The sequence below is a fragment of the Tamandua tetradactyla genome, chromosome 6 (assembly GCF_023851605.1).
Source record: "Tamandua tetradactyla isolate mTamTet1 chromosome 6, mTamTet1.pri, whole genome shotgun sequence".
NCBI lineage: Eukaryota > Metazoa > Chordata > Mammalia > Pilosa > Myrmecophagidae > Tamandua > Tamandua tetradactyla.
The window spans coordinates 62,067,322-62,095,317 of NC_135332.1; the positions used below are offsets into that span (position 1 = coordinate 62,067,322).

Sequence of the window (27,996 nt, forward strand, 5' to 3'; positions counted from 1 at the left end):
TCCTGAATGTAACAAGGACGTATTTGTCCAGAGAGGAAAGCTTTTTCAGGAAAAAAAAAAAAATGCGTAGTCGGCAGGATTCGAACCTGCGCGGGGAGACCCCAATGGATTTCTAGTCCATCGCCTTAACCACTCGGCCACGACTACCGCGCTTGCTAAGCCGTCTTCGTTCTATAGTTTTGTTATTCTCCTGTCCGGCAACTATTTCGTACTCAATTCAACGTCGTTTCGATTCTGGATCTTTAGCACTTGCCACACTCGGCTAGAAAACAGATGGCACAAACACAGAGTAGAAAGATTCAGAAGCGATCTTTCAAGAGCATCTCCACCCCGCCTCTCTGGAGTCTTTGTCCCTTTCCTTTCTCCTGCCGCCCTCCAGCCAGACGCTCCAGTGGGAGCTCTCCGGGAACATTCCTGTTCCCTCTCACGGTGTTTCCTCTTCCAAGCCTCGCAGTGCACTGGGAATTGAGAATTCTAAAAAGTAGCAGTTACTTTGACAAGATGGGAGAGTTCCCGGTGAACGAGGGCGGAGAGAAAGGAAAACAGGAAGAGCAGCTGGCCCGTACGGGGATCGAACCCGCGACCTTGGCGTTATTAGCACCACGCTCTAACCAACTGAGCTAACCGGCCGGCCACGAATCAACCTTTCCTTTACTTTAATAATCTTGAAGTACAATCCCAAGCACTGCAAAACTCCCAAAGTACGCGTTTGGACGCGACCCAAAGTTTTCCCAAACGCAAACCAAAACCACTCCTTCCTGGCCAAGGAGCGCCCTCAGACCAACTCTAAGAGGTCTGGTTTGATTCTACATCTCCACACAGCAAGTGACTCCAGGAAAGACAGGGGGCTACACCAGCTAAGGGCATGGGCACTCCAAATCCCTACTTCTGTGGGCTCTGATTTAGAAATCCCGCCTGCTGTCTCCTGGAGTTGAAGCATCTGCTTGGGCCTGGCCTACGGGGGATCTGCCCCGCTGGGGTTCCACAACACAGGTACCCCAGCTTCCTACAGTTCCGCCTAGCACTTGGTGCTTCTCTTGCACCTCCCAACTTTGGTATGATCTCTACCCTGCCCCTAACTCCTCACTTTACTCCCTTTATGGCCCCAGACTTTTTTTCTATTTTTTTTGTTACAAAATATATGAAACATAAAATTTGCCACTTTCTAACCATTTAAACAAGTAACTCAGTGGCATTAACTACAGTTTGTACAACTGTCATCACTATTTCCAAAACTTTTTCATCATTCCAAATTCCATACCCATTTGTATCAGTTTGCTAAAGCTGCCAGAATACAACATACCAGAATAGAACAGCTTTCAGGAAAGGAGTTTATTAAGTTGCAAGTTTACAATTCTAAGGCCATTAAAACGTCCAAACTAAGGCATCTAGAAACAAATACATTGATTCGAGAAAGGCCAATGAGTCCAGAACATCATTATCAGTTGGGACAGGTGACATCTGCTAGCTTTCTCTCCACGCTTCTTTCAAAGGATTTTCTCTGGGGCATCCTCCTTCTTCATCTCCAAAGGTGGGGAATTAGGGGGTCAGAAGTCCTGGGACGTAGGACCCCAGAGAGGAGGCTAAGTGAAAACCATCTGTTTTGGTTTGTTAATGCTGCTGGAAATGCAATGTACCAGAATCGCACTGGCTTTTATAAAGGGAATTTAAGTTACATGTTTACAATTCTAAGGTCATAAAAATGTTCAAACTAAGGCATCCAGAGAAACATACCTTGACTCAGGAAACAGCTAATAATGTACAGGGTTTCTCTGTCAGCTGCAAAGGCACAAGGCAATGTCTGCTAGCATTTTCTCCAGGCTTCTTCCTTTGAAAGGCTTCCCTAAGAGTTTTCCTTGTGCCTCTCCAAAGATCTCTAGTCTGTGTCACTCTGAAGCTTTTTCCAAAATGATTCTCTCTTAAAGGAGTCCAGCAAGTGACCCACCTTTAATGGGTGGAGATGCACTTCCATGTAAACCACTAATCAAATGGTCCCCCCCCCTCAACTGGGTGGGTCACATCTTCATGGAACAACTTAATAAAAAAGATCCCACCATAAACAATATTGATTAAGGATTAAAGAACATGGCTTTTCTGGGTAACACAACAATTTTAAACTGGCACACCATCAGAGCTTTATTGCTAGCACCCCCACAAGGGGCAAGCCTTTTGTTCCTCCAGCTCCTGCCATAAAGGTAGAACGCAGGTACTCAGGGCCAACTGTGACACCCAATCAGTGAGGAAATATTACCAGCACCAAGATTTGCCTATATTTGCACAACTTCCCTCCATCCTCAGAGCAGGCAGTCACCAGAATGCTCGTAGGTACCTCATGCTGGACCAAGAAAGAAAAAAATTACAGTGAGGTAGCAGCTTTTGAATCCAAGGATCTGGGGTCCTGGCTCCATCACAGAGAAGGCAGGGCCATAATAAAGGGGAAGAGCTAGAAGCCAGACTTGAAGGATTCCAGTGAAGCAGGAAGAATTTTCAGGACATCCTTGCAGTTCAGGCTAACAGGAGGAAACAAAGGCCCCCACAAAGTTGGGGTGCTCTGGTTCCTGAATAGAGAGGCAAGACAGTTTGAGCTTGGAATTCACACGAGTCAGGAAAGGGAACTCCCCACACTGGAAACGCTGGAGCCGGGGAGGTTCTGAGATGAGAGAGGAAAAACACTTGTTTCATGTCATACAAATCAACCCATCAGTTTTTATTCACCATCTGCCATCTTCCTCCCCACCTCTAGAAATCCAGTTTCTCAACCCTCTGCTTCCCTAGGACCCAGTTATCTGTCCCCACCCCCAACAGTCCCACCTTTACCTAATGGGAAGATGATGGAGGGTTTTCGTTCAAGCTCAAAAGAAAGCACAATAGGGCGGAGGACACGGAGGCTGTTACAAAGCGTCCGGAGGAAGAGGGTCAAGGGCTCCTCGATCTCAGCTGAGGACTAGAAAAGGAAACTCAGGATCAATCAGAACCCATGCCCTCTAAACCCTTTTAACCCTTCACCTCCAGAAACCTGGGTATTAAGCTCTCACCTCCCAGCCACATCTCACCTCACGCTGGGCTCCAGGCCCTGTAAATTGCAAGGCCACTCTCCCTGGCACTCGGACAAACTCTAGGAGGGAGGTCCACTCACTGTGACACAGCCCAAGTGCTGCTGCCACGTGATGATTCTTACAGGTCACCACTGCTTCTGCAGTCCCATCTTCCACCAGTATCCTGGGGGGGAGTGAGGGAGGGAACAGTTTAATTTCCACAGCAAAAGCAAAAGCGAGTGACCAGTCCCCTGGGCCAAGATGCCTCTCTCCCCAGCCTGTTTCCAGTCTTTAGTTCACATTACCCTTATTCATTCATTCCATAAATATTTATTAAGCACTTCCCATGAGCCATGAATTATGCTACCAGAATAGTGAGTCAGATATAGTCCCTGCTTTTGCAGAGCCTTACAAAACATGGTAAATTGTTCAAAAGGGAAGTAAATAATGTGATGGGAGCGCCTTTGTGATCTCACCTGATGATGGCCTGGCTTACAGAGGTCTGAGCAGGACAACTTGGGCCCTGGCGAGTACATCTCCCCTGGGATGAAGGAAGTGGTTGGGAAAATTCTCTTGATTCTCTTACAGCCCTCTGGTACCCTGCACCCTGCTCCGCTTTGTCCCCACCCATACCTGGAGGCAGACGCTGGTACAATAAGCACACACCCAGAGGAGCTGAAGGCTGAAGACAGAAACGATATGGCAGGAGACAGTGGCCTGGAACGGTGCCTGGCTACCCTGCAGCAGTTCCGCCAAGTATATATGGGGTAGGGGAGTACTACAGAAAGAGAGGCAGGTGGTCAGGGAACAGCCACACTCCTCTTTCTCCTGAAAGCAGGGTCGGTCTGGGAAGGAGTCAGTAGGCCTGTGGATGGGAACAGCCATGGGCTCTCCTGGCAGCCCATGGCCTCCACTTTCGATTGCTGAGCTCTAGTCACCAATAACCTCTCAGGCTTGGAGAGCCAAGATGTTAGCTGAGAAAGATATTTGCATTTTAGAATGAAAAGCCTTTAAGAGCCAAGAATACTAAATCCTTCTGGGTAAAATATCAGGTATTGGGCAACTTTTATTTGGGGCAGAGGAAATCCTTCTGCCTCAACACATGCTGCTGGGATTGGAGAAAACTATAGTTATGGCAAAAATTCCAGAACAGAGCCACATGTGGGATACAGATGAGAGGAAGTGAAGTTTAGGGATCAAGGCCTGGGGCACTAACCTGGCTGTTATCTCCAGGGGGAAACTCAGGACCTGCACATAAGTGGACGACCGAAAACAACAGTAAATGTTGTGGGATCTGCAAGTGGAGGGGGAAAGTGGTGAGTAGAAGCAGAAGGAAAGAAGTCAAAGTGGGGTAGGAGCTGGGTCTTCAGAGATCACACATCCCCTGGCGATTCACCCTGGGCATGGCACCATCAAAACAGAGGGAAGACTAAGGGACGAGCTGGTCTGGAACAGCTCATGTTGATGCCAGGAGAAAATAACAGACTAAAGCATAAAAAGCAGTATCAGAGAGGAGGTGGCACTGTAGCATAGTAGGTGACCATTAAAGAGAACCCAATCAGTAGGGAGTAGAGGTGAGGCCACGCTCCACAGACCCTCACCTGGACACCTTTTTCTCTAGCTGTTTAAAGTAGACTCGAGCTCCTGGAAGGAGTCCCAGCGGGGGAGGCAAGTGTGGGTCCTCAATATAAATGTCCAAGTGAGGGGGGAATTCACAATCAGCAGTCTCAAGAGCTACGGTTAACTTCACACACTCTCTCAAGGCCCCTGCAGAAGGAAAGGAAGCGGAGGTCAGTGCTGTTCTGCAGGGCCCTGAGGTCTCATCACTGTGTTCACCCCTCCCCCAAAGGGAGGTGTCATTACCAGGCTTCATCCAGTGACGGGCCGGACAGAGTGTCCGTGACAAAATTTCAGCTGAGAAGGACACCAAGGAGTCACTGAAGCTGGAGGGTCAGAGAAATACACACAAAATGGAGGTATTAAGAAGGCCAAGAATAGAGTTAGGTCAAAAGGTAGACTAAGGAGCTAAAGCATAGGTATTTCTGCTAGAATGCCATATAGAAGATCTTGAAAAACCTCGTGCTCTGCCACATCACACTAAAAGTCATATGGCTGGTGGGAAAAACAGGGTTGTGGTAGATCACTCAAAACCTCTACACCTTTATAACCAGAGCCATTACAAAAAAATAATGCCAGCATAGTTAAATCTCCAGTCAGTCATCATTTGCAGCCTTATACCGTAAGCTCATGCCCTGTTCTTCAAATCATAGGTCCTTGAAAACATTCACTTTTAATAGAGATCACATTTATAACATTACAAATATAATTCTGGAGGAAGCTGCCTTTGTTTTTAAACATAGAGGAAATATTTTTGCAGCATCTTTGTTTGCAGTTGCAGCTATCCCCAAAAAGCTTACATGAAAAAAAGCATTATTGTTCCTGAAATCATAAACCAGCTACTTCTTGCACTAAAAGAAGGCCCTTCTCTGGATTTTCAAAGTTTTTCCTTATATTTTCTTGTGTTTCTTACATTTCCTCATATTGCTAAGGCTTTTCTTTAATTGTGAGAAGCTTGCTCCTGATCATTTCAAAATAGGGAGGAAAAAATCAGATATGAAACATGACTTCCACAGCATACTGACATCATTCCTCTATAAGCTAAACCACATTAAAGAAACACACTGTCATAGAGAAATGGATTATCTGCCGGGCCGAAGCACAGCAGAAGAGGGGAACAGGCATTAACCAAATTCTATGGAGGGGCCTGACATTTACTTGCCACTGAGCAGGTCAGTCAGCGAGGATTCAGGAAGTGCCTTGTGTACACCCAACACATCTGGGATATCCTGGGAGCTCTCGAGCTCCAGGGTCCACTCATTCTGGACAGTGAGGCAGGATACACAGCCAGCCAATTCCAGGGGCCGCTGAGACTTGCAGGACAAACGACCGTCCTCAAACAATGCTGGTTCCTGGCAGGAAAGGGGAAGCGGCTGTCTGAGTGTGGTCCAGAAGGAAGTTCATAAAGTCCTATGACGGCATTTTGCTTTCTTTATGGAGTACTGGTGAAAGAAGTGATCTAGATACAGACAGGCACTATTTTATCCATATCTAGCCTTCTTCTAGGAGGCATAGAAAGAGACCAGGCACTATACTCACTCTCCAGCTCTCAAGCCAAAGAAAGCTCTCTAGGGGAGAGTATGAGAAGGAAGGCACTTACAGGAGGGCCCGGAGCCACGAGTCGGTACACTTGCCCTGGGTGCAGGAACTCAAACCAGCGGATTGAAGAGCCCATGAAGATGAGAAGAACCTGTGAGGAGGGAGGGGAGGATCCTGGAGTCCCCCAGAAGCTAGGGACAGAGAAGGTTGGGCCCTAGGTCACTACGGTCCCAGTGTACCTTCTGGTCTTTGTTCTCATCAATCTGAGGTTCAGGGGGACCCCATCCAGTCCTCTCCTTCCTCTGAGTGCCCCCAAGCCAGCTCCCTGAAATGTGGAAACTGAGGGTGGCCTGGGGCACCTTCGGATTGGCTCCTGGCAAGGTGCAAAAGTTCCGCTTCATCAAGGCCTCCTTGTGGGACACCAAGAATAGCCTGCTCTGTCCCATGTGGGGTTCCTCTGGGTGGGTGGGCTCTGTTTGAGGGGGTCCTGAGGAGGTGGTTGAGTGAAGGAAGGGTCTGGGTAAAGGAATAAGCAGGGCATCGTCCAGAAAGAACTGGATATAGACTCTGTGGGAAGAGACAACAAACAGTTTTCTTAGTGATGCAGGACCTGAGGGTTCTGGGCCCCAGCATCCCTCTTGCACTAGGCCATCCCCCTTCGCCTCAGAGCCCCGACCTCAAGGACTCAACCTGGCCTGCTGTTTCTGGATGAACCCTGCCATGCTCAGCTCCTTCCAGGAAGGGAAGTTGCTCCTGACGTCCCTTTCTACAACCAACTGGTACTTTTCTGCCCACACCAGGTGGCCTGGAGGAAGAAAGTTTCCTTTTTGGCAAGAGAACAGTAGGATGGACAATGAAGAAGACCATCCTGCAGGTCTCACTGTCCCACCTAGGTCAGAGCTGCTCCCCTAACACAATGTGAAGGCCTAGCCCTGACTCCCACCTTTGAGGATCTTACCTCCAAGGCATAAGCCATTCCAGCAATATGTACTTTCTAGCTCCTGGCCCCCTAGCCTGAAAGGCTTTACATCTACCTTTTCACAGACCCCCAAAATGCCCCAGTTATTAAACTCCAAGGTTTCCCTGACTATAAATCCCAGTAACTGCACTGGAAATAAATTTAAGACTATTATTCTTCCAAACTAAGCATGGAAATGGGAGTGGTAATCCTGGTTGGCTTTTTAGAAGCTATGTGAGAGAAATGAATGCTGGGAATTGTAGTTTTTGCAAGGGATCCCCCTTGCTCCTTTTCTCTACCTGCCAATAACATGTTGATCAACATGTGTCACTTCAGCTTCTCCAGTAAATCCTAGCAGACCTTCTGCCCAGGCCCTCAGGTTGTGAGAACCTCTGCCCACCCCACATCTTCTGTCCACCTCTGAACTCCAAACCTATAAGCCGAGGATCAGTGAGGGGTTGGGAATGCTTGGCCAGGAGGAGGCAGGGCAGGGAACCACTTCGGTCCCGAAGTTGCAGACAACCTTTATGAGATGAAGCCACCAGTACCCCAAGTAAAACCTGCAGGGAGATGAAGGCTGAGGTATCAAATGTTTATTAAACAAAGACTGAGTGTCCACTATGTCCCAGGCTCTGTGCTAAATGTTAGAGCTACCAAGTGAACAAAAATATGTGGTCTCTGTCCTGAAGGAACTTAAACTCAAGTGGGGAAGACAGACAAGAAAAAAAAATTAGTAGCAGAAGGTGGTATGAACTGAAGTTAGAAATAGACTAGGCAGGATCTCATGAACATAATAAGGAGTTTGGGTTCTACTTTATATGCACTAGAAGAACCATGAAAAGGATTTAAGCAAGAGAGTAATGGAATCCAAGTAATATTTTACCTCACCCTCTCCAATTACTACAGGGAGAATAAACTGTAGAGAGTCAATAATAGATGGGGCAGGCTAATTAGAAGGTTAGAACAGCCAAAATGACAAGAAATGACAGTGACTTGGACTATGGTAGTGATGGTGGGATAGAAAACAGAGAGAGCTTCTCTGAGACCTGAGGGAGCCCCACTTACCTGGGTTGGTTGGAAGGCAGAGGGCAGGAGGCATAGCCAGGACCAGGCCAGGCGGCAATTGAGTTGACAACTGGTTAGGTGGAAAGCCTCTAGGATGGGCACAAGGGACTTGGGGTCAAAGGAGGCCCAAGCTCTACACTGTGCCTCCTCTTTCACAGTGGACAGAGAGGGGAAGGTGCAGGGAGTCTGCAGCCGAGTGTACTGACAGGGGGAGAAAAGGCATTAGATCAGGTGTCCCATGCCCAGGTGTCCTCCCAACACATTAGCTCTGCCACCCCTGCCTTCCCTCCACATCCTCATACTTTCTGGAGGGGACAAAAATGTGGCTCTTCAAGGATCTCTTTGTGTGCATCCCGAACAGGGCTGCCTGGAGGAACCAGAGCATCAAGGGTAGGAGCCAAGAGCTGCAGTCCCAGGCTGGGTCTCCCAGGTGAGGAATGCTGTAGGAACTGGTGGTGCCTGAGCACATGGGGACACAGCCTTGGCCAGGGAGAGAAGATGAGTCATTCCTCCAAAGACCCAAGCTGCCAGCTCCTGTCCCCATCTCTTCAAGAATCCTACTTCCATTCCATTACTACTCCCATCACACCCCACCCCAGGTCACAATCTCCTCACTTGCAGGCCAGCTCCTCCAGGGCCTTGGCAGTCCACAGGTAGAGGGGCAATCCTAAATGACGTTCCCATACCAGCTGCTCATACAGGGAGGCCCCATGGGCTTGATGGGATGACTGAGTCTTAGGCTTCTGGCGAGAGAAGCCCCGAAGAAGGACAGCGCCACGGAGGCAGGATGCTAGCACCGGCCTTCTTGCCCCTCCGCCCACTGATTGGAGGAGGTGAACATCCTGGAGCTAGGGGAAAGCAGAAAAGGTGAAAAAGGACAGGTGAGACTTCCAACTCAATGATTACAGACAGAATTATTGCAGTTTTCTGCTGCCTGGTTCCAGAAGAAAGAAACTCAATTTCTCTTCTACAGGCTATTACTTCCTTACAAACTCCATGCCTCACCCTTATATCACTATCCACTCCCCCGGCCATAGCCTTTATCTCCCACGAGTTCCCACTCAGCTTTCTCTGGGCCTGGTGGCCCATGTGGCTTAGATTCCTCCCAGGAGTCTAGAGATCACCCTGGCCTTGCACCTGTGCTCAGCCCAGCCCCCCCCCCTCCTGCAGGTAGAAGGCCCTTCTGTGAAGATGCTCTGGCCTCAACCCTCCTACAGTCCCCCAGATCCAATCCTTTCTGATCTGGAAATCCTCTCAGAGATCTTCTCCAAATCATTCTTAACAAAAGCAGCCCTGCTCCCAACTCACACTTACCATTTTCAATTTTTGCTTTAGAGGTTCCCACTCTGCTGCAAAGTACACATCAACACACACACACACACACACACACACACACACACACACACACACACACACACACACACACACACACACACACACACACACTAAGAGAAGCTGCCGAGGGGCCTGTCACCGGCACAAACCCCCACATACCTCCAGAGAGACACCTGGTCGCACCACCCGCCTGAGGCCACAGTATTGCTGGTAGGCAAGACAGAGTTCCAGCTGTCCATCCAGCTCATAGAGGCCAGCAGGCTCATTCAGCACACGGGTGACTGTTCCCTGCAAAGAAGTCACAGGCTCAGTTGATTCAGCTAATCACTATTTCCTTTGTCTTCAGAGACCCATTTCCCTGCCCCTCAAGCTCCAGGATCACTCCCTTATGCTCACCATATACGACAAAAGTCTGGAGTCCCGGACAAGACCTTTTTGTCCCTTCCCGTCCTGGGAGTTGCTGGGCCTGGGGAGTGGCCTAGGGTCAGCTTCCACAAGGGATCCTTCCAGCTCCAACTCCTGCACACACTCTGGTTCCAAAGGCAACAGACGGGAAGAGGGACTGGTTGTCCAAATACAGTAAGGGTGATCACGGATCTTGGATACTCGCAGTTCTGTCAGCACGTAGGATCTACGAGGCCAAAGGGCTTGGTGCCACACCAGCTGGGCAGGGACCTGGCTTATGAGGGGGCAGGTAAGGGGGAGGATGAGACACTTCGTACTGAAGCTGCCCCTCCGCCAGAGTCTTTTCCATCATGATTTGACCTCAAAGATCCTACCCCTCATGAATCTGTCCTCTGCCTTTTTCTCTTTCCTATGTTTGCCCATTAAATCTCAAGCCAAAGAGCTTTCATAAGAGATGCCAGTTATTTCCTAATCCCTCCCCCAAACACAAACCATACCTAGAACTTTCTCCAAAAGGCACAAATATCCCATTGAGAAAATTATGTCCCTTTCAGAAATTCTCCTGTCCCTACCTAATAACATACAAACTCCTTCATTTAATCAACATGCATTAGGCACAGATGTATCTGGTATTGAGATAGGTATGAAGCAAAATACAATAAACTGCTTCCTTTTCTCCAACATATTTCAAACCACTGGAGAACACAGACACAAGCTTAAGTAATAACATGGAGTTGTATAGGTTCAAGTGGCAAAAACAATATACAGGCACCTCCCAGTGGAGCCTGGCTCCATGATGACCACTGGGGCTTGCATCAACATTCTGACAGATGGCTTCTAAGTGTTATTGTCTTTTCCATCCATTTAGATTGCCCTGGCAAGGGTGATCAAAGATCTTCTCTCAAGTAAGATGCATCAATCAACCAGACAAAATCATGAAGCTAAGTCCCAACCTAGCATGTGAGCTTTGTGGAAGGAACTTGACGCCACTACCATAATAGAATGTCTCCATTCCATCTGTAAAACATGTCCTGTGTTATCTGGAGACCAACAGGTACTGTCCTATCTGTGATGTCCAAGTTAACAAAACAGACAATTACTGAATATATATGGTTAGATAAAATATTTCCAAGGCATTGTATACAGATTAGTTCCAGGGCTTTCCAAAAATTAAATGAAGAGAAGAAGGGATTTTTATGCAGCTCATGTTTCAACTGATCTGTCAATAGCTCTCATGACGATAAAGACAAAAAGAAAACAAGTGCTTTTATCGTGAAATAGAAAGAAAATACATAGACTAAAGAAGTAGCCATGCCACTGTGAATAACAATTTCTTGCATATTTAGACATTTTGATTCCTATATTTCCTTTTAACATCTCTATTGATGTGCAAACTGATAAAGGAAAGTAAACTTCAATTTTACAATCTATAAGTATAAAAGTGGGTACTATCATCTGCTTTCCAGTCTTGTTGAAATGACTTGCCTCTGTAAGAATTGGACAGTATAATACTTCTTGCACAATACCATACTGGTACATGATATGATAGGAAACAGTACTGTATGATACAGCTATACAGAAAATATTGTGTTTCATGCACTCAGGAATGGTTAAAATTCTCTCAACCGATGCAAATGTTCAAAAAAATGATCATGGTGATAAATACATAACTACGTGATGACATTGTGAGCCACTGATTGTAACCACGTCAAGAATGTTTGTATGTTCATCTGTTGTTAACAAAAAATAAAAAAAAAATTATCTCAACTAGTTCAACCTTTGCAGATTGAGTCTTGTTTTTCAGCATAGAATTTTTTTTTTTTCTGCATGGGCAGGCACCAGGAAATGAAAATCAATAGGCTCTGCTCTCGATCCTGAGGCTTTTTTTTTTTTTTTTTAACATAGGCAGGCACCAGAAATTGAACCCGGGTCTCCGGCATGGCAGGCAAGAACTCTGCCACTGAGCCACCATGGCCCACCCCCAGAATATTTTTAATGTCTAATTTATAATTCTAAATTCTGTTCTATTGGAAGCATTGGCAAATCATTATAATATCGACTTTCCTCCAGTAACACATGTTTACTTGTAACTCACTTGTTATGGTAAAGAAGAACTACGGAATATGGACATAATGTATTCATTTTTTCATGTCTTAATATAATTAATGTTTTTTTAATGCACACTGATCACTAAAATTCTAAAACAAAATTTTAAATATCCCAGCAATTTGCTGGAAGAAGGAATTTTACCTATGTGGTAGAGCAGTAATATCAAATTTAAGACTTACTTTAACAGTTATAAACAATGGACTGTGCCTTCCCTGTAATATCTGGAAATATAATCAATTTGTTGTGAGCCTCTACAGGTATTAAAATGTTTAAATACAGCAAGCATGTTAAAGTTAGAATATGAATAACCCTCAACATTTTCAGTTTGTGTTTAGCTTTGGTTGAACTTTGTTGTGTTTGTCATCCATCAGTTATCTGTGAGGGTGTTAATTATATACAAATAATTTTCATGTTTGAATGGGGAAATAGTAGCTAAATTTTTCATCATCCTGAGTCTGCAAAAGAATTAAAATTTTATTGCTTTATCTTGCTTATAGTCATTAAACCGTTACTGTTTGCATTAAAAAAAAAAAGCATTCTGTCAGGTTTCAAGAAAAAAAGAAAAGATCTGGCTGGGCTGGAAAGATCAGGTAGGTCTACTGAAAGATGTGGAACTGTGTCCTGAAGGATGTCTCTAGTTGTCTAAATGGAGAGGGGAGAGAAGAGCAACTCAAGCAAGAAGCAACAAAAGCTGACCCACTATAACAGTTACAAATTATACCTCACATTTTAGCACTTACATCCTCTTTTGTATTATTTTCTATTTGTTTCATAAACCAATACCATATAGAATTAGCAATAAAATTCTAAAACTCCCTGAAGGATTTTCCCTACTTTAGGCATAGTACAGAAATTCAAGTGCATTGCAGAGATTTCTCCTTTGACATATAATACATGAATGAACCGACCCCATCCTTCACAGAATTTTCTAGGAGATTTAAAATATTCTAGTGTCGAAGAAAAATATATAAGCTCCCCTTTAACTTGGTAGGTGGGGCAGGGGGAGGGAGATCAGAAATTGGGAAGCTGCTAAGCATTTTTAGTTTTAGCGTTTTTAAAATTCAAAACACTGTCACGCAAGCTCATATCACTCATACATGCATTACAAAGGTGAGAATTTTTAGTGTTAATAAATTACATGGTTTCCTTTCTTAATATAAGTTAGCCTTTTCATTATTTGTTTTGAATTCTTTCGAAACATTATTCAGATAACTCTATGTTATAAAATAACAATTAGTGTAAAAATCAATGATTTTTATTTAACAATAAAAAATGTTTAAAAAAAATAAATGATTTTTAAATTTTACCAGCTGACGTAAAAAAGATTCAATGGGTTTAACAAGTTGTTAAAAGTGTGTGTATTCAGGCGGGCCATGGTTGCTCAGTGGCAGAATTCTTGCCTGCCATGCTGGAGACCCAGGTTTGATTCCAAAAGTGTGTGTATCCAATGCCTAACGGTGTAAAGGTGAATAATTTCCTTGTTTACCCACCTCACCTAAGGCAGATGTTAAGGTGAATAATTTCCTTGATCATCCGCTTAAGGCAGGAGAAACACAAGTGACCAGCTTTTTGAGAATTTCACACACAATGAAAAAGCTCTCCATTAAAATGAACTGCACTGCAGGAAAATCTATTCCCTATCCTCCTGCACATAGAGAACAATGTTACTTTGAACCTTCTCTTGATAGTATTGTTCCAGAAAAGAGTTCTTTCCCCAGATTTCTTTCTTTCCTACATAGTTCCCCTTTATATGTTCCTCTCTATTAAGAATTCTGACACCTCTTCCATGCCCTGAATTGACCCTAATCCTCACCTGTACGATAACAGGGACAGAGATGTAAGCTGGGGATGAGCCACCAAGAGACAGGATGAAGTAAGACTTCTTTTGACTGTTCACCAGGGCACTCAACTGAACCAGCTTCCCAGCCAAGTTTGGCTTCACAATTCTGAGCTTGCTTCTAGAGAAGGAAGAAAGGGGAGAGGGAAGAAAGGAGGAAGAAGTCATTTTTATTTCTCTTCCTTTTCCCTACAAATGCTTCCCCTTCTGCTGTAAAGAATAATCTGGCAGTGGTGTAAAACTTTCAGAACCCAAAGCTGTTCTTCTAAAAACCGTCTTCTAACTCTCCCTGCCCTTAGGTAAGGCACATTTCCCTTAGAGAATTCTGATCTTAACATTCCAAGAGTCCCTATCATTTCCTTGACTTGGAAAATTCCATCGAAATTACTATGTACTATCAGTATCAGTACTATATTATTATCAGTATTCCTTCTCTCTTCCCACTGATCCAGCATCATCCTCCAAGTTTTACAGAGTTCCTTCCTCCCCTAATGAGGAAAGAATTACCTGCACCTGAGCAGTCGGGATGCATTCTCAGGGTAGAGGACAGGGATAGGTGTGACAGGACCAGGACTGACGGTCAAGGGGAACACTGGAACAGGAGCACCCCAGAGTTCCAAGTGCCCTTCCCTTGGTGAATTCCACCTGGCAGGAGGGATGTAACTCCAACTGGGAAAGAGGAAGAGATGGTCCAGCCAAGAAAGGTCCAGATCTATGAGCTAGAAAAGACCAAAGTCAAGGGTTAACCATTCCTCTCCCACTGCCTTTGTTAATCCTCAGAGATTGCTTTGCTTCCTAGACATCCAGTCTCTTTGGAATCTGATGCCGTTCCTCCCTCCCTGCTGCCCCCTCACCTTGCAGCCTAGGACACCAGAGTTATCTTTCACATAGAGGCTTCCATTCCTGCAGTCTTGCTCCAAATCAGCTGGCACGTCTGTTAGTGTCCCTAAAAGTAACAGCCGCTCCCGGGGCAGAGGGTCCCCATCTGGTCCAGCCTCTTGGGCCCAAGCCTGGTATTCACTACTGCTCCAGGACAGGTGGCTGCAGCATGGGAGGTGCTGGTGGGTCCTGAGGTCCTGGACTGAGACAAAGCTGTAGAGTGAAGGGAACAGAAGTTTTACAAAGTCAGGTATAAGCCTAAGAGATTACCCCTAACCCCAATCATTCCAAGGAGAAGCCCCCAAGATTCCAAGAGAGGTAGAAAGAGAATGTGGACAAGGAGATAAGTTTGTTTGACTGGCCAGAGGAGAAAAAGCTGGAGTAAGAACCTAAGAAAATGAGGAGGGGGATCTGGGTCCAAAGACGGGTAGCATCTAGGAAAAGAAGGAAGAAAGTCTGTGCTGAGCAATATATTGAACAAGATGAGGCCAGGGAAAGGACCCCAAAAAAGGTGAAGTAGGAATGCAAGAAGGGTCTGAGGAAGTGAATATTTGGGAAGAACATTTTACAAATACACAAACAGCTCCTTGAAAGCATCTCAGTTCTTAGCTCCATAGAGAAGCCCAATGGGCCCACTAGGCACAGGCCTACTGGCTCACCCACAACAGCCTCAGCCAGGTCTAGGATATCACAATACTAGAGACTGACTGGGAAGCTGAGGCCAAAATGGGAATTGGCATCAAGACAGTTTATAGGTTAGAACAGACCATACCTGTACAGAACTTTTATATTTCTTACTGCTTCTGATGTTGTATTATATTTGTATTGTTACAGAAATGGTTTAAGGCTTTTGTGATATTGTGATTGAATGAATGTATATCGTATTTGGATAGAACATGTCTTTTTGGGCGCCAGATGGTGGAAAGTGCTGGTTTGAAACTCTTAAGTGTTTCAGAAGAGCTATGGTTTAGTCCTGATCCAATGAGGCCAGGGCTATTGTTTAGGGTTGAAACCTTTGAGAAGACTGTTTCCATGGAGACTGACCCACTCAGTTGTGGGGTGAATTTTTGCTTGGATTGTTTCCATGTTCATGCGACACACCCAACTGTGGGTGTGACTTTTGATTAGATGGAGATGTGACTCCCTCCATTTAAACTGGGTTTTGATTTGTTTATTGGAGTCTTCAAATGAGGTAACAATTTGGAAAAACCTCAAAAGTGACAGAGTCAACAGAACCAACATGAGATCTAAACATTTGGAGATGCAGAAAGTAAATGGCCCTGGGGAAGCTATTTGAAATCAGAAGCCAAAGGTCCCAGCAGATTCAAGCCAAGTGCCTTTCCAGCTGTTCTCAACACATTGGCTTTTCTTGAGTCAAGGTATCTTTCTCTGGATGCCTTAGTTTGGACTTTTTATGGCCTTATAATTGTAAACTTGCAATTTAATAAATTCCCTTCATAAAACCCCCCCCCCAAAAAAAAGGAGAGAGAGAGTGAGTTTATAGGTAATCAACAGATTATGTTTTTACTAAAAAATTTTTTTTTATTTACAAATATTCTATACCCACTAAGCAAAAATTCTCCCTTTTCCTCTCCCCTGGTAACCTCTAATCTACTTTCTGCCTTTGTGAATTTCCAAATTCTAAAGATCTCATATAGGTAAACAACATACAATATGTCCTTATGTGCCTGGCTTATTTCACCAAGCTTAATGTTTCAAGGGTCACTCATGGTGCAGCAAAGATCATCAGATTCTTAAGCCAAGTTGCAACATTGGCATGTCAACTTTCAATTGCAGAATGTGTCATAGATAATGTGATACAAATAGTAACTAAATTATCAAAGAGGTGATAGAGTCACATGTTCCTAATACCATCTTTCTGGCCCTCATTTGCATTCCTACATATTTTTTGAGTGATAAAGAAACATGATAGAGTTACGAAATATTGCAATTAATCCTACTTATACTCATAAGCATCACCCATATGTGAATACCAAAGACTGAGAAAACTGTTCTAGATGGCCCCTACCCCTTCTTGAACTGTTCTTCTTTCTTCCCAAATGGCTTTGGAGAAGATAAATGACAAAGGAAAAAACTAACCTGTACTGAGGCCTCTAGTGCACTGTACTATATTGTGCTCATTTACATCCAATATTGCATTTAATCATCAAAAAAATTCCCTGTACTCCCAGGGGTATAAACCTCCCTGGCAATGTGGGACAGAAATCCTAGAATGAGCTGGGACTGAGCATCAAGGGATTGAGAAACCTTCTTGACCGAAAGGGGGAACAGAGAAATGAGACAAACTAAACTGTATTTGGCTGAGAGGTTTCAAACAGAGTTAAGGAGGTTATCCTGGAGGTTATTCTTATGCATTATATAGGTATCCCCTTTTTAGTCTCTAAGGTGTATTAGAGACGCTAAAGGGAAGTGCCTGAAACCATAGAGCTGTGTTCCAGCAGCCATTTTTCTTCAAGATGATTGTATAATGATACAGCTTTTGCAATGTGACTGGAAAACCTTGTGACTGATGCTCCTTTTTTTATGGTACAGACAGAAGAGTAAAACATATGGATTAAAAATAAATAACAGGGGGAACAAATGTTAAAAAAAAAAATAGATGGCTACATGGGGGAAAATGTACCTATTGAAAACTAGGAACTATGGTTAACACTAATATTTTAATATTCTTTCATTAACAGTTAACAAATGTACCATTCCAACTATTGGTCAATGGGTTGGGGAGGAAGGATAAGGGGAATGGGAGGATTTGGGTTTTATTTTTTATTTTTGTTTCCTTTCTGGAGTAATGAAAATGTTTCAAAATTGATCATGGAGATGTACAGACAACTACATGATGATACTGTGAGCCACTGATTATATACTTCAGATGGTCTGTATGGTGTGTGAATGTCTCTCAATAAAACTGTATTTAGTGAGTGGAAAAGTATTTGCAAAGTCCCCTTCGGGGAATGGTGAGAACGGGGGAAAACTCAACTTCCCCAAGTTGAATTTTTGATATTCTCACAAGCAGTGTGGACAACCAAAGCTATAGGCTGAGCCCCCAGTCTTGGGGTTTGTTCATATGAAACTTAACTCCACAGGGGATAGGTCAAGCCTACTTAAAATTAAGCCTAAGAGTCACCCCCAAGAGAACCTCTTTTGTTTCTCAGATGTGGCCTCTCTCTCCAGCCAACACACCAGGCAGACTCACCACCCTCCCCCTGTCTACGTGGGACATGACTACCAGGGGTGTGGATCTTCCTGGTAACATGGGACAGAAATCCTAGAATGAGCTGAGACTCAGCATCAAGGGATTGAGAAAAACCCTAGAATGAGCTGAGACCCAGCATCAGGAGATTGAGAAAACCTTCTTGACCAAAAGGGGGAAGAGGGAAATGAGACAAAGTGTCGATGGCTGAGAGATTCCAGAGTCGAGAGGTTATCCTGGAGGTTATTCTTATATATTAAGTAGATATCACCTTGTTATCCAAGATGTAATGGAGAGGCTGGAGGGAACTGCCTGAAAATGTAGAGCTGTGTCCCAGTAGCCATGTTTCTTGATGATGATTGTATAATGATATAGCTTTCACAATGTGACTGTGTGATTGTGAAAACCTTGTATCTGATGCTCCTTTTATTTACCTTGTCAACAGATGAGAGGAACATATGGAATAAAAATAAATAATGGAGGAACAAATGTTAAAATAGATTTAGTTTGAAATGCTAGTGATCAGTGAAAGGGATCAGTAAGGGGTATGGCCTGTAAATTTTTTTTTTCTGTTTGTTATATTTTTCTGTTGTCTTTTTATTTCTTTTTCTGAATTGATGCTAATGTTCTGGGAAATGATCATGATGATGAATATGCAACTATGTAATGACATTGTGAATTGCTGAGTGTTATGTGTTGGGAATGTTTGTTTCTTGTAATTTTTTTTAATTAATAAAATTTTTAAAAATGTAAAAAAAAAATAAAATAAAAACAAAACAAAGCAATCTCATAAACTAATTTATTAAAAAAAAAAATTCCCTGTAAAACCACCACTGAGAAACTCTGAGATAGTGATTACTTCTGTAAGGTATACAGCAGTATAGGTTGTAAAGCCAGTTCTACCTCATTCAAAAGTCCACGTTCTTTCTCTGTGATTTCATACCTTTCTAAAGGTCCATGAAAAAGCAACCAGAAAGAACCGTCTCTTTAACCCAGATACCTTCAGGACAGAAAACAGTAAGGACATGGGGTGTTTTTTTTTTTTTTCAGATTCTTCTGAGTCTGAGTCAGGAAAGTGAAGATTTATTCAATCCTTTGCATTTATCGTTGCTCTCTAACAAGGCTAGCACAACGCCTGGCACACAGCAAGCACTCAATGAAGGGGAACAGAAAATGAATGGATGAAGATATTTTTATATCTGTTAAATAATTTCTATTTTATTCTCATCCACAATTCTATATGGACTTCTCATCTCTACCTACTTTCTATTTTATATTTATCTTAAATAGTAGCAAGGAATTTCAAATTGGTTCCAAGTTTCTAAAATTGCTGAATACCTACTACTTCTCAATTATTCTAACAATGCTGGAATTTTGAGAGCTTGAGATTTTCCTTTATTTAATTAGACTTTGATCATTGAGGCCGTTAGGCACACATTTAACTCACCTGAGGGAGACTCTAACCCAGCTACAATAGATGCTGCATGGAAATCACAAGTCCTTCAATTGAGATGAATTGAAAGCTAACTCTGCTAACCCAGGACTTTTCCCACACTAGCAGGACAGTGTATCAAGTGTGGTTTTCAATCTGTTTAAATGAACAATGTATTTCAAGAGTCACAGACACACATGAGAATAATAGGAAAAGAAAGGAAACATCGTCAAACACATTAAAATGAAAAAAGTTAAATAGAAGAGAAAAAGCTTCCAGGTAATACGAGTGTCCTCAGAAATTACTTTAGAATTAAAATAACAAAACACCATTTACCAGTACTAAAGGGGATTTTTTTTTTTTTAACAAAGTGAACACCAGATTTGGTAAGGGCTCAGGATATAGATCAATATGAAACAGATAGTAAGGATGACAGTGCGCATATCCCGTGAGCCCACACTTCCCTTTAGAATAATGGTTACTTGCGGGGGGGGGGGGGAACATACACGATTGGATCAGAACAGTGTACTTAAGGGACTTTACTAAGACCGTAACATTTTATTTCTTATTAAAAAGAAATGAAGCCAGTATGGCAAAATATTAAGGCTTTTAAAAGTTGAGCAAAACTCAACAGGACTGGATACAAAAACTCAGAAATGGACAGCACAATACTACCTAACTGTAATATAATTATGTTAAAACATTGAATGAAGCTGCATGTGAGAATGATAGAGGGAGGAGGGCTGGGGACATAAATGAAATCAGAAACAAAAATAGATGTTAAAGATTGAGATGGTACAATCTAGGAATGCCTAGAGTATATAATAATAGTGAAATGTACAAGGTACAATTTTAAAAATGTTTTTGCATAAGGAAGAACAAAGGAATATCATTATTGCAGGGTACTGAAAATAGATGGCAATTAATATTTTAAAATGTCAACTTCTGTGTGAAACTAAAGCAAAAAATGTTTATTAGTTACAAAATTTGTATTTTGACTAGTGCATGTCCTAATATAACTTATGTAGATAGTCTGATTGAACGCCATAAATACTTGGAATCTCAGGTAGGACATGAGATTTTTGCTGGTTTGTCCAGAGTGATGCCCCGATGAATCCCAGAGTGATTCAATCAGTGAGTGGAAAAGTATCTGCAAAGCCCCCTTTGGGGAGTGGTGAGAACAGGGAGAAATTCAACTTCTCCAAGTTGAATTCTTGATATTCTCACAAGCAGTGTGGACAACCAAAGCTATAGGCAGAGCCCCCAGTCTTGGGGTTTGTTCATATGAAACTTAACCCCACAAAGGACAGGTCAAGTCTACTTAAAATTTAGGCCTAAGAGTCACCCCCAAGAGAGCCTCTTTTGTTGCTCAGATGTGGCCCCTCTCTCCAGCCAACACAATGAGCAGTCTCACCACCCTACCCCTCTCTACGTGGGACATGACTCCCAGGGGTGTGGACCTTCCTGGCAACGTGGGACAGAGATCCTGGAATGAGCGGAGACTCAGCATCAAGGGATTGAGAAAAACCCTAGAATGAGCTGAGACTTAGCATCAAGGGATTGAGAAAACCTTCTTGACCAAAAGGGGGAAGAGGGAAATGAGACAAAGTGTCGATGGTTGAGAGATTCCAAACAGAGTTAAGAGGTTATCCTGGAGGTTATTCTTATGCATCAAGTAGATATCATTTTGTTATTCAAGATGTAATGGAGAGGCTGGAGGGAACTGCCTGAAAATGTAGATCTGTGTTCCAGTAGCCATGTTTCTTGAGGATGATTGAGTAATGATACAGCTGTCACAATGTGACTGTGTGAATGTGAAAACCTTGTGTCTGATGCTCCTTTTATCTACCTTGTCAACAAAGGAGTAGAACATATGCAATAAAAATACATAATAGGGGGAACAAATGCTAAAATAAATTTAGTTTAAATGCTAGTGATCAATGAAAGCCAGGGGTAAGAGGTATGGTAGGTATAATCTTTTTTTTTTCTTTCCTGTGTTCGTTTTCTTTCTTTTTCTATTGTCTTTTTATTTCTTTTTCAGAATTAATGCAAATGTTCTAAGAAATGATGACTATGCAACTAAGTGATGATATTGTGAATTACTGATTATGTATGTTGTTTTATTTTTTCTTTATTTTTTTAATTAATAAATATATTAAAAAAAAAAGTTGAGCAAAACTGCAGCATCAAGGGATTGAGAAAAACCCTAGAATGAGCTGAGACTCAGCATCAAGGGATTGAGAAAACCTTCTGGACCAAAAGGGGGAAGAGTGAAATGAGACAAAGTGTCAATGGCTGAGAGATTACAAACAGAGTCCAGAGGTTATTCTGGAAGTCATTCTTATGCATTAAATAGGTAATACCTTGTTAGTCAAGATGTAATGAAGAGGCTGGAGGGAACTGCCTGAAAATGTAGAGCCATGTTTCTTGATGATGATTGAATAATGACATAGCTTTCACAATATGACTGTGGGATTGTGAAAACCTTGTGTCTGATGCTCCTTTTATCTACCTTGTCAACAGACGAGTAGAACAAATGGAATAAAAATAAAAAATAAGGGGAACAATGTTAAAATAAATTTCGTTTGAAATGCTAGTGATCAATGAAAGCGAGGGGTAAGGGGTATGGTATGTATAATCTTTTCTTTTCTGTTGTCTTTTTATTTCCTTTTCTGATTTGATGCAAATGTTCTAAAAATGATGAATATGCAACTAAGTGATGATATTGTGAATTACTGATTATATATGTAGAACGGAATGATCACATGTTAATGTTTTAGTTCATTTGTTAAATTTTTAATTAATAAAAAAAAAAAGTTGAGCAATACTGTACATAAGTAACACAATAGCATTAAGCCCACTGTTTAGTTCAGTTGACTTTTTTCAGGTGAGACTTTCTCAATGAATGAAGCAGTGAGTTGATTTACCTTTTGTTGGACCAGCACTTTAAGTACCATTGGCCTATAATGAAATTCATGGATAAGAAAATTACACATAATCATGAAAATGATGCTTTGAGTAACAAGGAGTATAGTTAAACAGTCTTCTCACCAAGGATCTCTTGCCTTTACTAAGACAAATTGCAAGGCTGAATGAACTGTTTCCCAAACTGGCATAAGCAGATTTAGGGAGTGTCATAGAAAAAGTGTTGTGTGTTCAAATTATTTTGGGAAACGGATTTAAACAAAGCTAACAGATTACTACCTTCTATATTTTTAAAAGGATAAACTATGATATTTATATTCACATAATGGAACACATTACAGCAGTTAAAATAAATGAACTAGAACTACATATCTAAATATGAACAAATCTCAGAAGAATGTTAAAAACAAAAAACAAACTGCAGAGGATATGTAAGATATGGTACCATTTATATAAAGTCTGGAGGTATGCAAAATACTGTACATTGCTCAGAGACAGATGCATGTGTAGTAAAAACACAGAGATAGTCATGAGAATAATATACCCCATATTCAAGCTGTGGGTACGTCTATGAGGAGTCTCTTTTTGCAGTACTCTTCAGAGCTTTTAAAATGTTAATAAGCCTTGTGACTCTGTGAAGAAGGTTATCAAATACAATGTCTTGCAAATTTATTTAGACATGGAACTCTTTTCTTGTGGTACTTTACTAACTTCTGCTCGAGTCCTTTAGGAAATGGTAGTATAACAAGAAACAAAACCCAAAAATATCCTTAGACGACCTTAAACTCAGGTCTTCTTAAACACAGCTACATGCACTTAGTGAAGTCACATAATCTTTCTGTATCTCAATTTCCTAACACACAAAACGAAGATAATACTAATGTCTCTCCTCTCTTTGACAGTTCTTTCTCCAAATTTTCTTTCTATCTTTCCTTCTTCCTCTCTTTTTCTCTGAATTTGACATAAGCCAATTTAGGAGACCTTCAGACAGAGGAAAGCAGCTTGATGGAGAATGGGAGAGTTTGGCAGAAGGGGTTTGTGTTTATCAACCTTGTCCTACCCTTAGCAAGTTTCTACTTACTCTTCTCACTTCAACTTTTTCTACTTATAGGTCCTTCCTTTTAAATACCAAATTCAACCCCAACCCCATCCTCTTACCTTACCTGTAGCTGAGGGGCAGTGCAAAACCCCGGTTTCTTCCCTGGGACAACCAGACGTTCTTCACAGCATCAATTACCAATTGAGTCAACTGGATATTGGTCTCCTGGCCAGCTGGACCCAGAGTCTCTTGGATGAAGGCCTGGGCAGCCTCAAGCCAGGCTTGCTCCTGAGGAAGATGAATCTGGTTAAAACATCTTCATTACTATCCCACCCACTAAGGAAATTTGGGGGAAGAATAAAGGAATAGGAAAAAAAGTTGATAGGGAACATGAGATAATGATCAGAAGGAACTGAGCTGGCCATCACTTTGGTCTTGCCTTTCTTTCTGTGTGACAAACCTGTACAAATCCTGAAAATGTCCGACTGGAAGGTATACTCCTCTATTGACCTTTCTCTGCCCATCCCAGGCAGAATGAGCTGTTCCTTCCCTTGAGGTCCCCTAGCACCTTGCACGTAGGTGCTTACACACCTTTTAGGGCAATAATTACCATATACCATGGTATCCTATTCTACATGAGGCTGGGTTGTAAAAGCAGGAAGCTGAAAAGAATGGTCAAAATCATCCTTGAAAGAAATCCTTTAAACTTCCCATTAAAGAACAGAACATATCATTGTATGGTAAAAAGTATATGCAAATGTGTCCAATAATGGACAATACCCAGAATGGACATAGGCAGAATATAATTTTTAATCATTCTCATTTTTCTATTCAAGTTCCATAAGCTAAATGCATATAAGACACAATCCCACTGGATTTGTTTCCTGTTATTTTTTCAGCTAAAATGTGGGCTTCCTAAGAAGGTATTGGACCATCTTTGCATGCTTGACGCTGATTATGGACCTGTATTTGCCATTACATAGAAACAACTCTAGGGAAGGGACCAGCTTGGCCTACTTTCAGTGGAAGGTAAGTTTACTGTTAACTTTTTTTTTTTTTTTTTTTTGCAGCTTCATTCAGTGTTTTAACATAATTACATTACAATTAGGTAGTATTGCGCTGTCCATTTTTGAGTTTTTGTATCCAGTCCTGTTGCACAGTCTGTATCCCTTCAGCTCCAATTACCCATTATCTTACCCTATTTCTAACTCCTGATGGTCTCTGTTACCAATGACATATTCCAAGTTTATTCTCTAATGTCGGTTCACATCAGTGGGACCATACAGTATTTGTCCTTTAGTTTTTGGCTAGTCTCACTCAGCATGATGTTCTCTAGGTCCATCCATGTTATTACATGCTTCATAAGTTTATTCTGTCTTAAAGCTGCATAATATTCCATTGTATGTATATACCACAGTTTGTTTAGCCACTCGTCTGTTGATGGACATTTTGGCTGTTTCCACCTCTTTGCAACTGTAAATAACGCTGCTATAAACATTGGTGTGCAAATGTCCGTTTGTGTCTTTGCCCTTAAGTCCTTTGAGTAGATTCCTAGCAATGGTATTGCTGGGTCGTATGGCAATTCTATATTCAGCTTTTTGAGGAACTGCCAAACTGCCTTCCACGGTGGTTGCACCATTTGACATTCCCACCAACAGTGGATAAGTATGCCTTTTTCTCCACATCTTCTCCAGCACTTGTCATTTTTTGTTTTGTTGATAATGGCCATTCTGGTGGGTGTGAGATGATATCTCATTGTGGTTTTGATCTGCATTTCTCTAATGGCCAGGGACATTGAGCATCTCTTCATGTGCCTTTTGGCCATTTGTATTTCCTCTTCTGAGAGGTGTCTGTTCAAGTCTTTTTCCCATTTTGTAATTGGGTTGGCTGTCTTTTCGTTGTTGAGTTGAACAATCTCTTTATAAATTCTGGATACTAGACCTTTATCTGATATGTCGTTTCCAAATATTGTCTCCCATTGTGTAGGCTGTCTTTCTACTTTCTTGATGAAGTTCTTTGATGTACAAAAGTGTTTAATTTTGAGGAGCTCCCATTTCTTTCTTTCTTTCTTCAGTGCTCTTGCTTTAGGTTTAAGGTCCATAAAATCGCCTCCAATTGTAAGATTCATAAGATATCTCCCTACATTTTCCTCTAACTGTTTTATGGCCTTAGACTTAATGTTTAGATCTTTGATCCATTTTGAGTTAACTTTTATATAGGGTGTGAGATACGGGTCCTCTTTCATTCTTTTGCATATGGATATCCAGTTCTCTAGGCACCATTTATTGAACAGACTGTTCTGTCCCAGGTGAGTTGGCTTGACTGCCTTATCAAAGATCAAATGTCCATAGATGAGAGGGTCTATATCTGATCACTCTATTCGATTCCATTGGTCAATATATCTATCTTTATGCCAGTACCATGCTGTTTTGACCACTGTGGCTTCATAATATGCCTTAAAGTCGGGCAGTGTGAGACCTCCAGCTTCGTTTTTTTTCCTCAAGATACTTTCAGCAATTCGGGGCACCCCGCCCTTCCAGATAAATTTGCTTATTGGTTTTTCTATTTCTGAAAAATAAGTTGTTGGGATTCTGATTGGTATTGCATTGAATCTGTAAATCAATTTAGGTAGAATTGACATCTTAACTATATTTAGTCTTCCAATCCATGAACACGGTATGCCCTTCCATCTATTTAGGTCTTCTGTGATTTCTTTTAACAGTTTTTTGTAGTTTTCTTTGTATAGGTCTTTTGTCTCTTTAGTTAAATTTATTCCTAAGTATTTAATTCTTTTAGTTGCAATTGTAAATGGAATTCGTTTCTTGATTTCCCCCTCAGCTTGTTCATTGCTAGGGTATAGAAACACTACAGATTTTTTAATGTTGATCTTGTAACCTGCTACTTTGCTGAACTCATTTATTACAGCAAATAATAATCATTCTTGATCTCCAATGCTACTTCCAAGTCACTACAGCTCCACCTCTGTTCCTCCAAGGCTCCTCTATTAACCTTTTGGTAAATCCTCAACACTCAGAGAACTTTTACCAGTTTGAAGATCCAGTCTTCATATTCCAGATGACTTCAGCATCTTTGTAGATAGCCCAAAACTGACCTTCACCTTCACTCCACATTGACCAGACAGTCTCACTATTGTGGTTGCAGACACTGAACCAAGTCATCATTCAGAACTGTCCTGCCAATGTAATCAAAGCCCAGTTTCTCACACTTTTTGTCTTTCTCTCTTTTTCCAGCCTAGCAGCAAAGAAAAAAAAATCCTCTGATGGCTTTCCATTTCTTGGTTCCTTGAATATCACTGCTTCTCAAAGGTACCACTGCCTCAGAATCACCTAAGTTTTGTTTAAAATGCAAATTCATGGGATCACATGTACTGAATCAGAATCTTGGGGGGACGGGGGAGGCCCCAAGGATCTGTATTTTAAATAAGCTTCCCAGATAATACAGATATAGGCCACATTTTGAGAACATTATACACTTTCCTCTCCAATGACTTCACATCTACTGCCATAGCTTTACTAGCCATCTATAGATGCAGATCATTCCTAAATCTCTATTCTAGCTGCAATCTCTCTCCTGAGTTGGAGTCATATCACCTGCCTGATCAACTTACAGGCATCACACATGCCCAATACAGAACTTTGTACAAAACCTACTCCTCTTCCAATGTTCACTCATTTAGCAGACAGCACCCTCAACGGAACACTTGTTCTAGCCTGAAACCTGAATGTCCTCCTTAACTCCTTCCTTTCCCAACAAAAGACTCAAGTCCCTTATCTCAATATTTTTTACTCTGTTCTCACCTCTAGAACCTCAATGTTGCTGCCCTTATCCGGGTTACTATCTTTTTTCACTTCATTCCAACATCAGCCTTCTAACTGGTACTCTCCAGCCCACTCTCTGCATTACTACATCATGAAACTAAATCCCATACAATCATTTGTCAGCTTTAACAACTCCCAATTATCCTCAGGTGAAAGGTGCTGCTAAGCAGGACTTAAAAAACTGTCATCGCCCAGTTGAACTTCTTGATTTTTTTCAAAGACACCTGCTCTATATCTTGCCTTTGACCATCCTTTGCCTCCGGCCTAAAAGCTCTTATAGCGCGTTTTGCCTCGCTAACTCCTACATGCCCTTCCGGTCTCAGACGCTTTTCCTGATTATCTTTAATTCACTCTCCCACAGCTGCGTCAGGGGTCTCTTCCAGAAACCCACAGCGCCTCAATTCCCATTAGCCTACTCTCGGTCTCCCTGCTGGGCTTGAATTCTAGTGAGTTGACAGAGACCTATGAAGGTTATAGCGGGTGCCGCATAAATGAAATAAATTTATTTGCACAAACCGTGAGATACTGTATAGAAGCGAACTAACTCACAGCCCCCGCCTCAAGTCAGGGAGGCCAGAGAGGCAAGGCACAAGGAATAGGGACAGGAAGAAAATTCGGGACAGACAAAAAAGGAAGAGGCTGGGGGACAGGAAAGGTCGGAAAGAAGCACTCACGGAGCCAGCAGCCTGGACACCACACACCGCCATAACACGCCCCAGACCCAGCCACCCGGAGAGCGCGAACGGCAGCGGCGCGAGGGCTCACGGGAGG

General features: G+C 42.3%; 1 protein-coding gene and 2 non-coding genes across 4 annotated transcripts; all 3 read right to left on the reverse strand.

The window, feature by feature from the left end:
• Positions 1-65: 65 nt before the first annotated feature.
• TRNAS-AGA (transfer RNA serine (anticodon AGA)) lies at positions 66-147 on the reverse strand. Its single transcript has one exon. It is a non-coding gene; the product is annotated as a tRNA-Ser (tRNA).
• CTC1 (CST telomere replication complex component 1) lies at positions 123-27,996 on the reverse strand. Of its 2 annotated transcripts, none has more exons than XM_077165914.1 (23): positions 27,900-27,996; positions 23,511-23,674; positions 14,755-14,992; positions 14,408-14,619; positions 13,877-14,021; positions 9,946-10,224; positions 9,709-9,837; positions 8,830-9,062; positions 8,517-8,694; positions 8,215-8,415; positions 7,583-7,709; positions 6,882-6,996; positions 6,431-6,758; positions 6,253-6,342; positions 5,811-6,004; positions 4,899-4,978; positions 4,637-4,802; positions 4,252-4,329; positions 3,669-3,813; positions 3,512-3,576; positions 3,054-3,219; positions 2,818-2,944; positions 123-262 (listed from the first exon to the last, which is right to left on the reverse strand). In XM_077165914.1, exons 1-23 carry the CDS (start codon positions 27,930-27,932, stop codon positions 243-245), a joined length of 3,513 nt encoding a protein of 1,170 aa, XP_077022029.1. In that variant the 5' UTR covers positions 27,933-27,996; the 3' UTR covers positions 123-242. The 2 variants fall into 2 exon arrangements, with proteins under 2 accessions (XP_077022029.1, XP_077022028.1); XM_077165913.1 differs by lacking the exon at positions 123-262 and adding an exon at positions 1,318-2,650.
• Positions 557-630, reverse strand: TRNAI-AAU (transfer RNA isoleucine (anticodon AAU)). Its single transcript has one exon. It is a non-coding gene; the product is annotated as a tRNA-Ile (tRNA).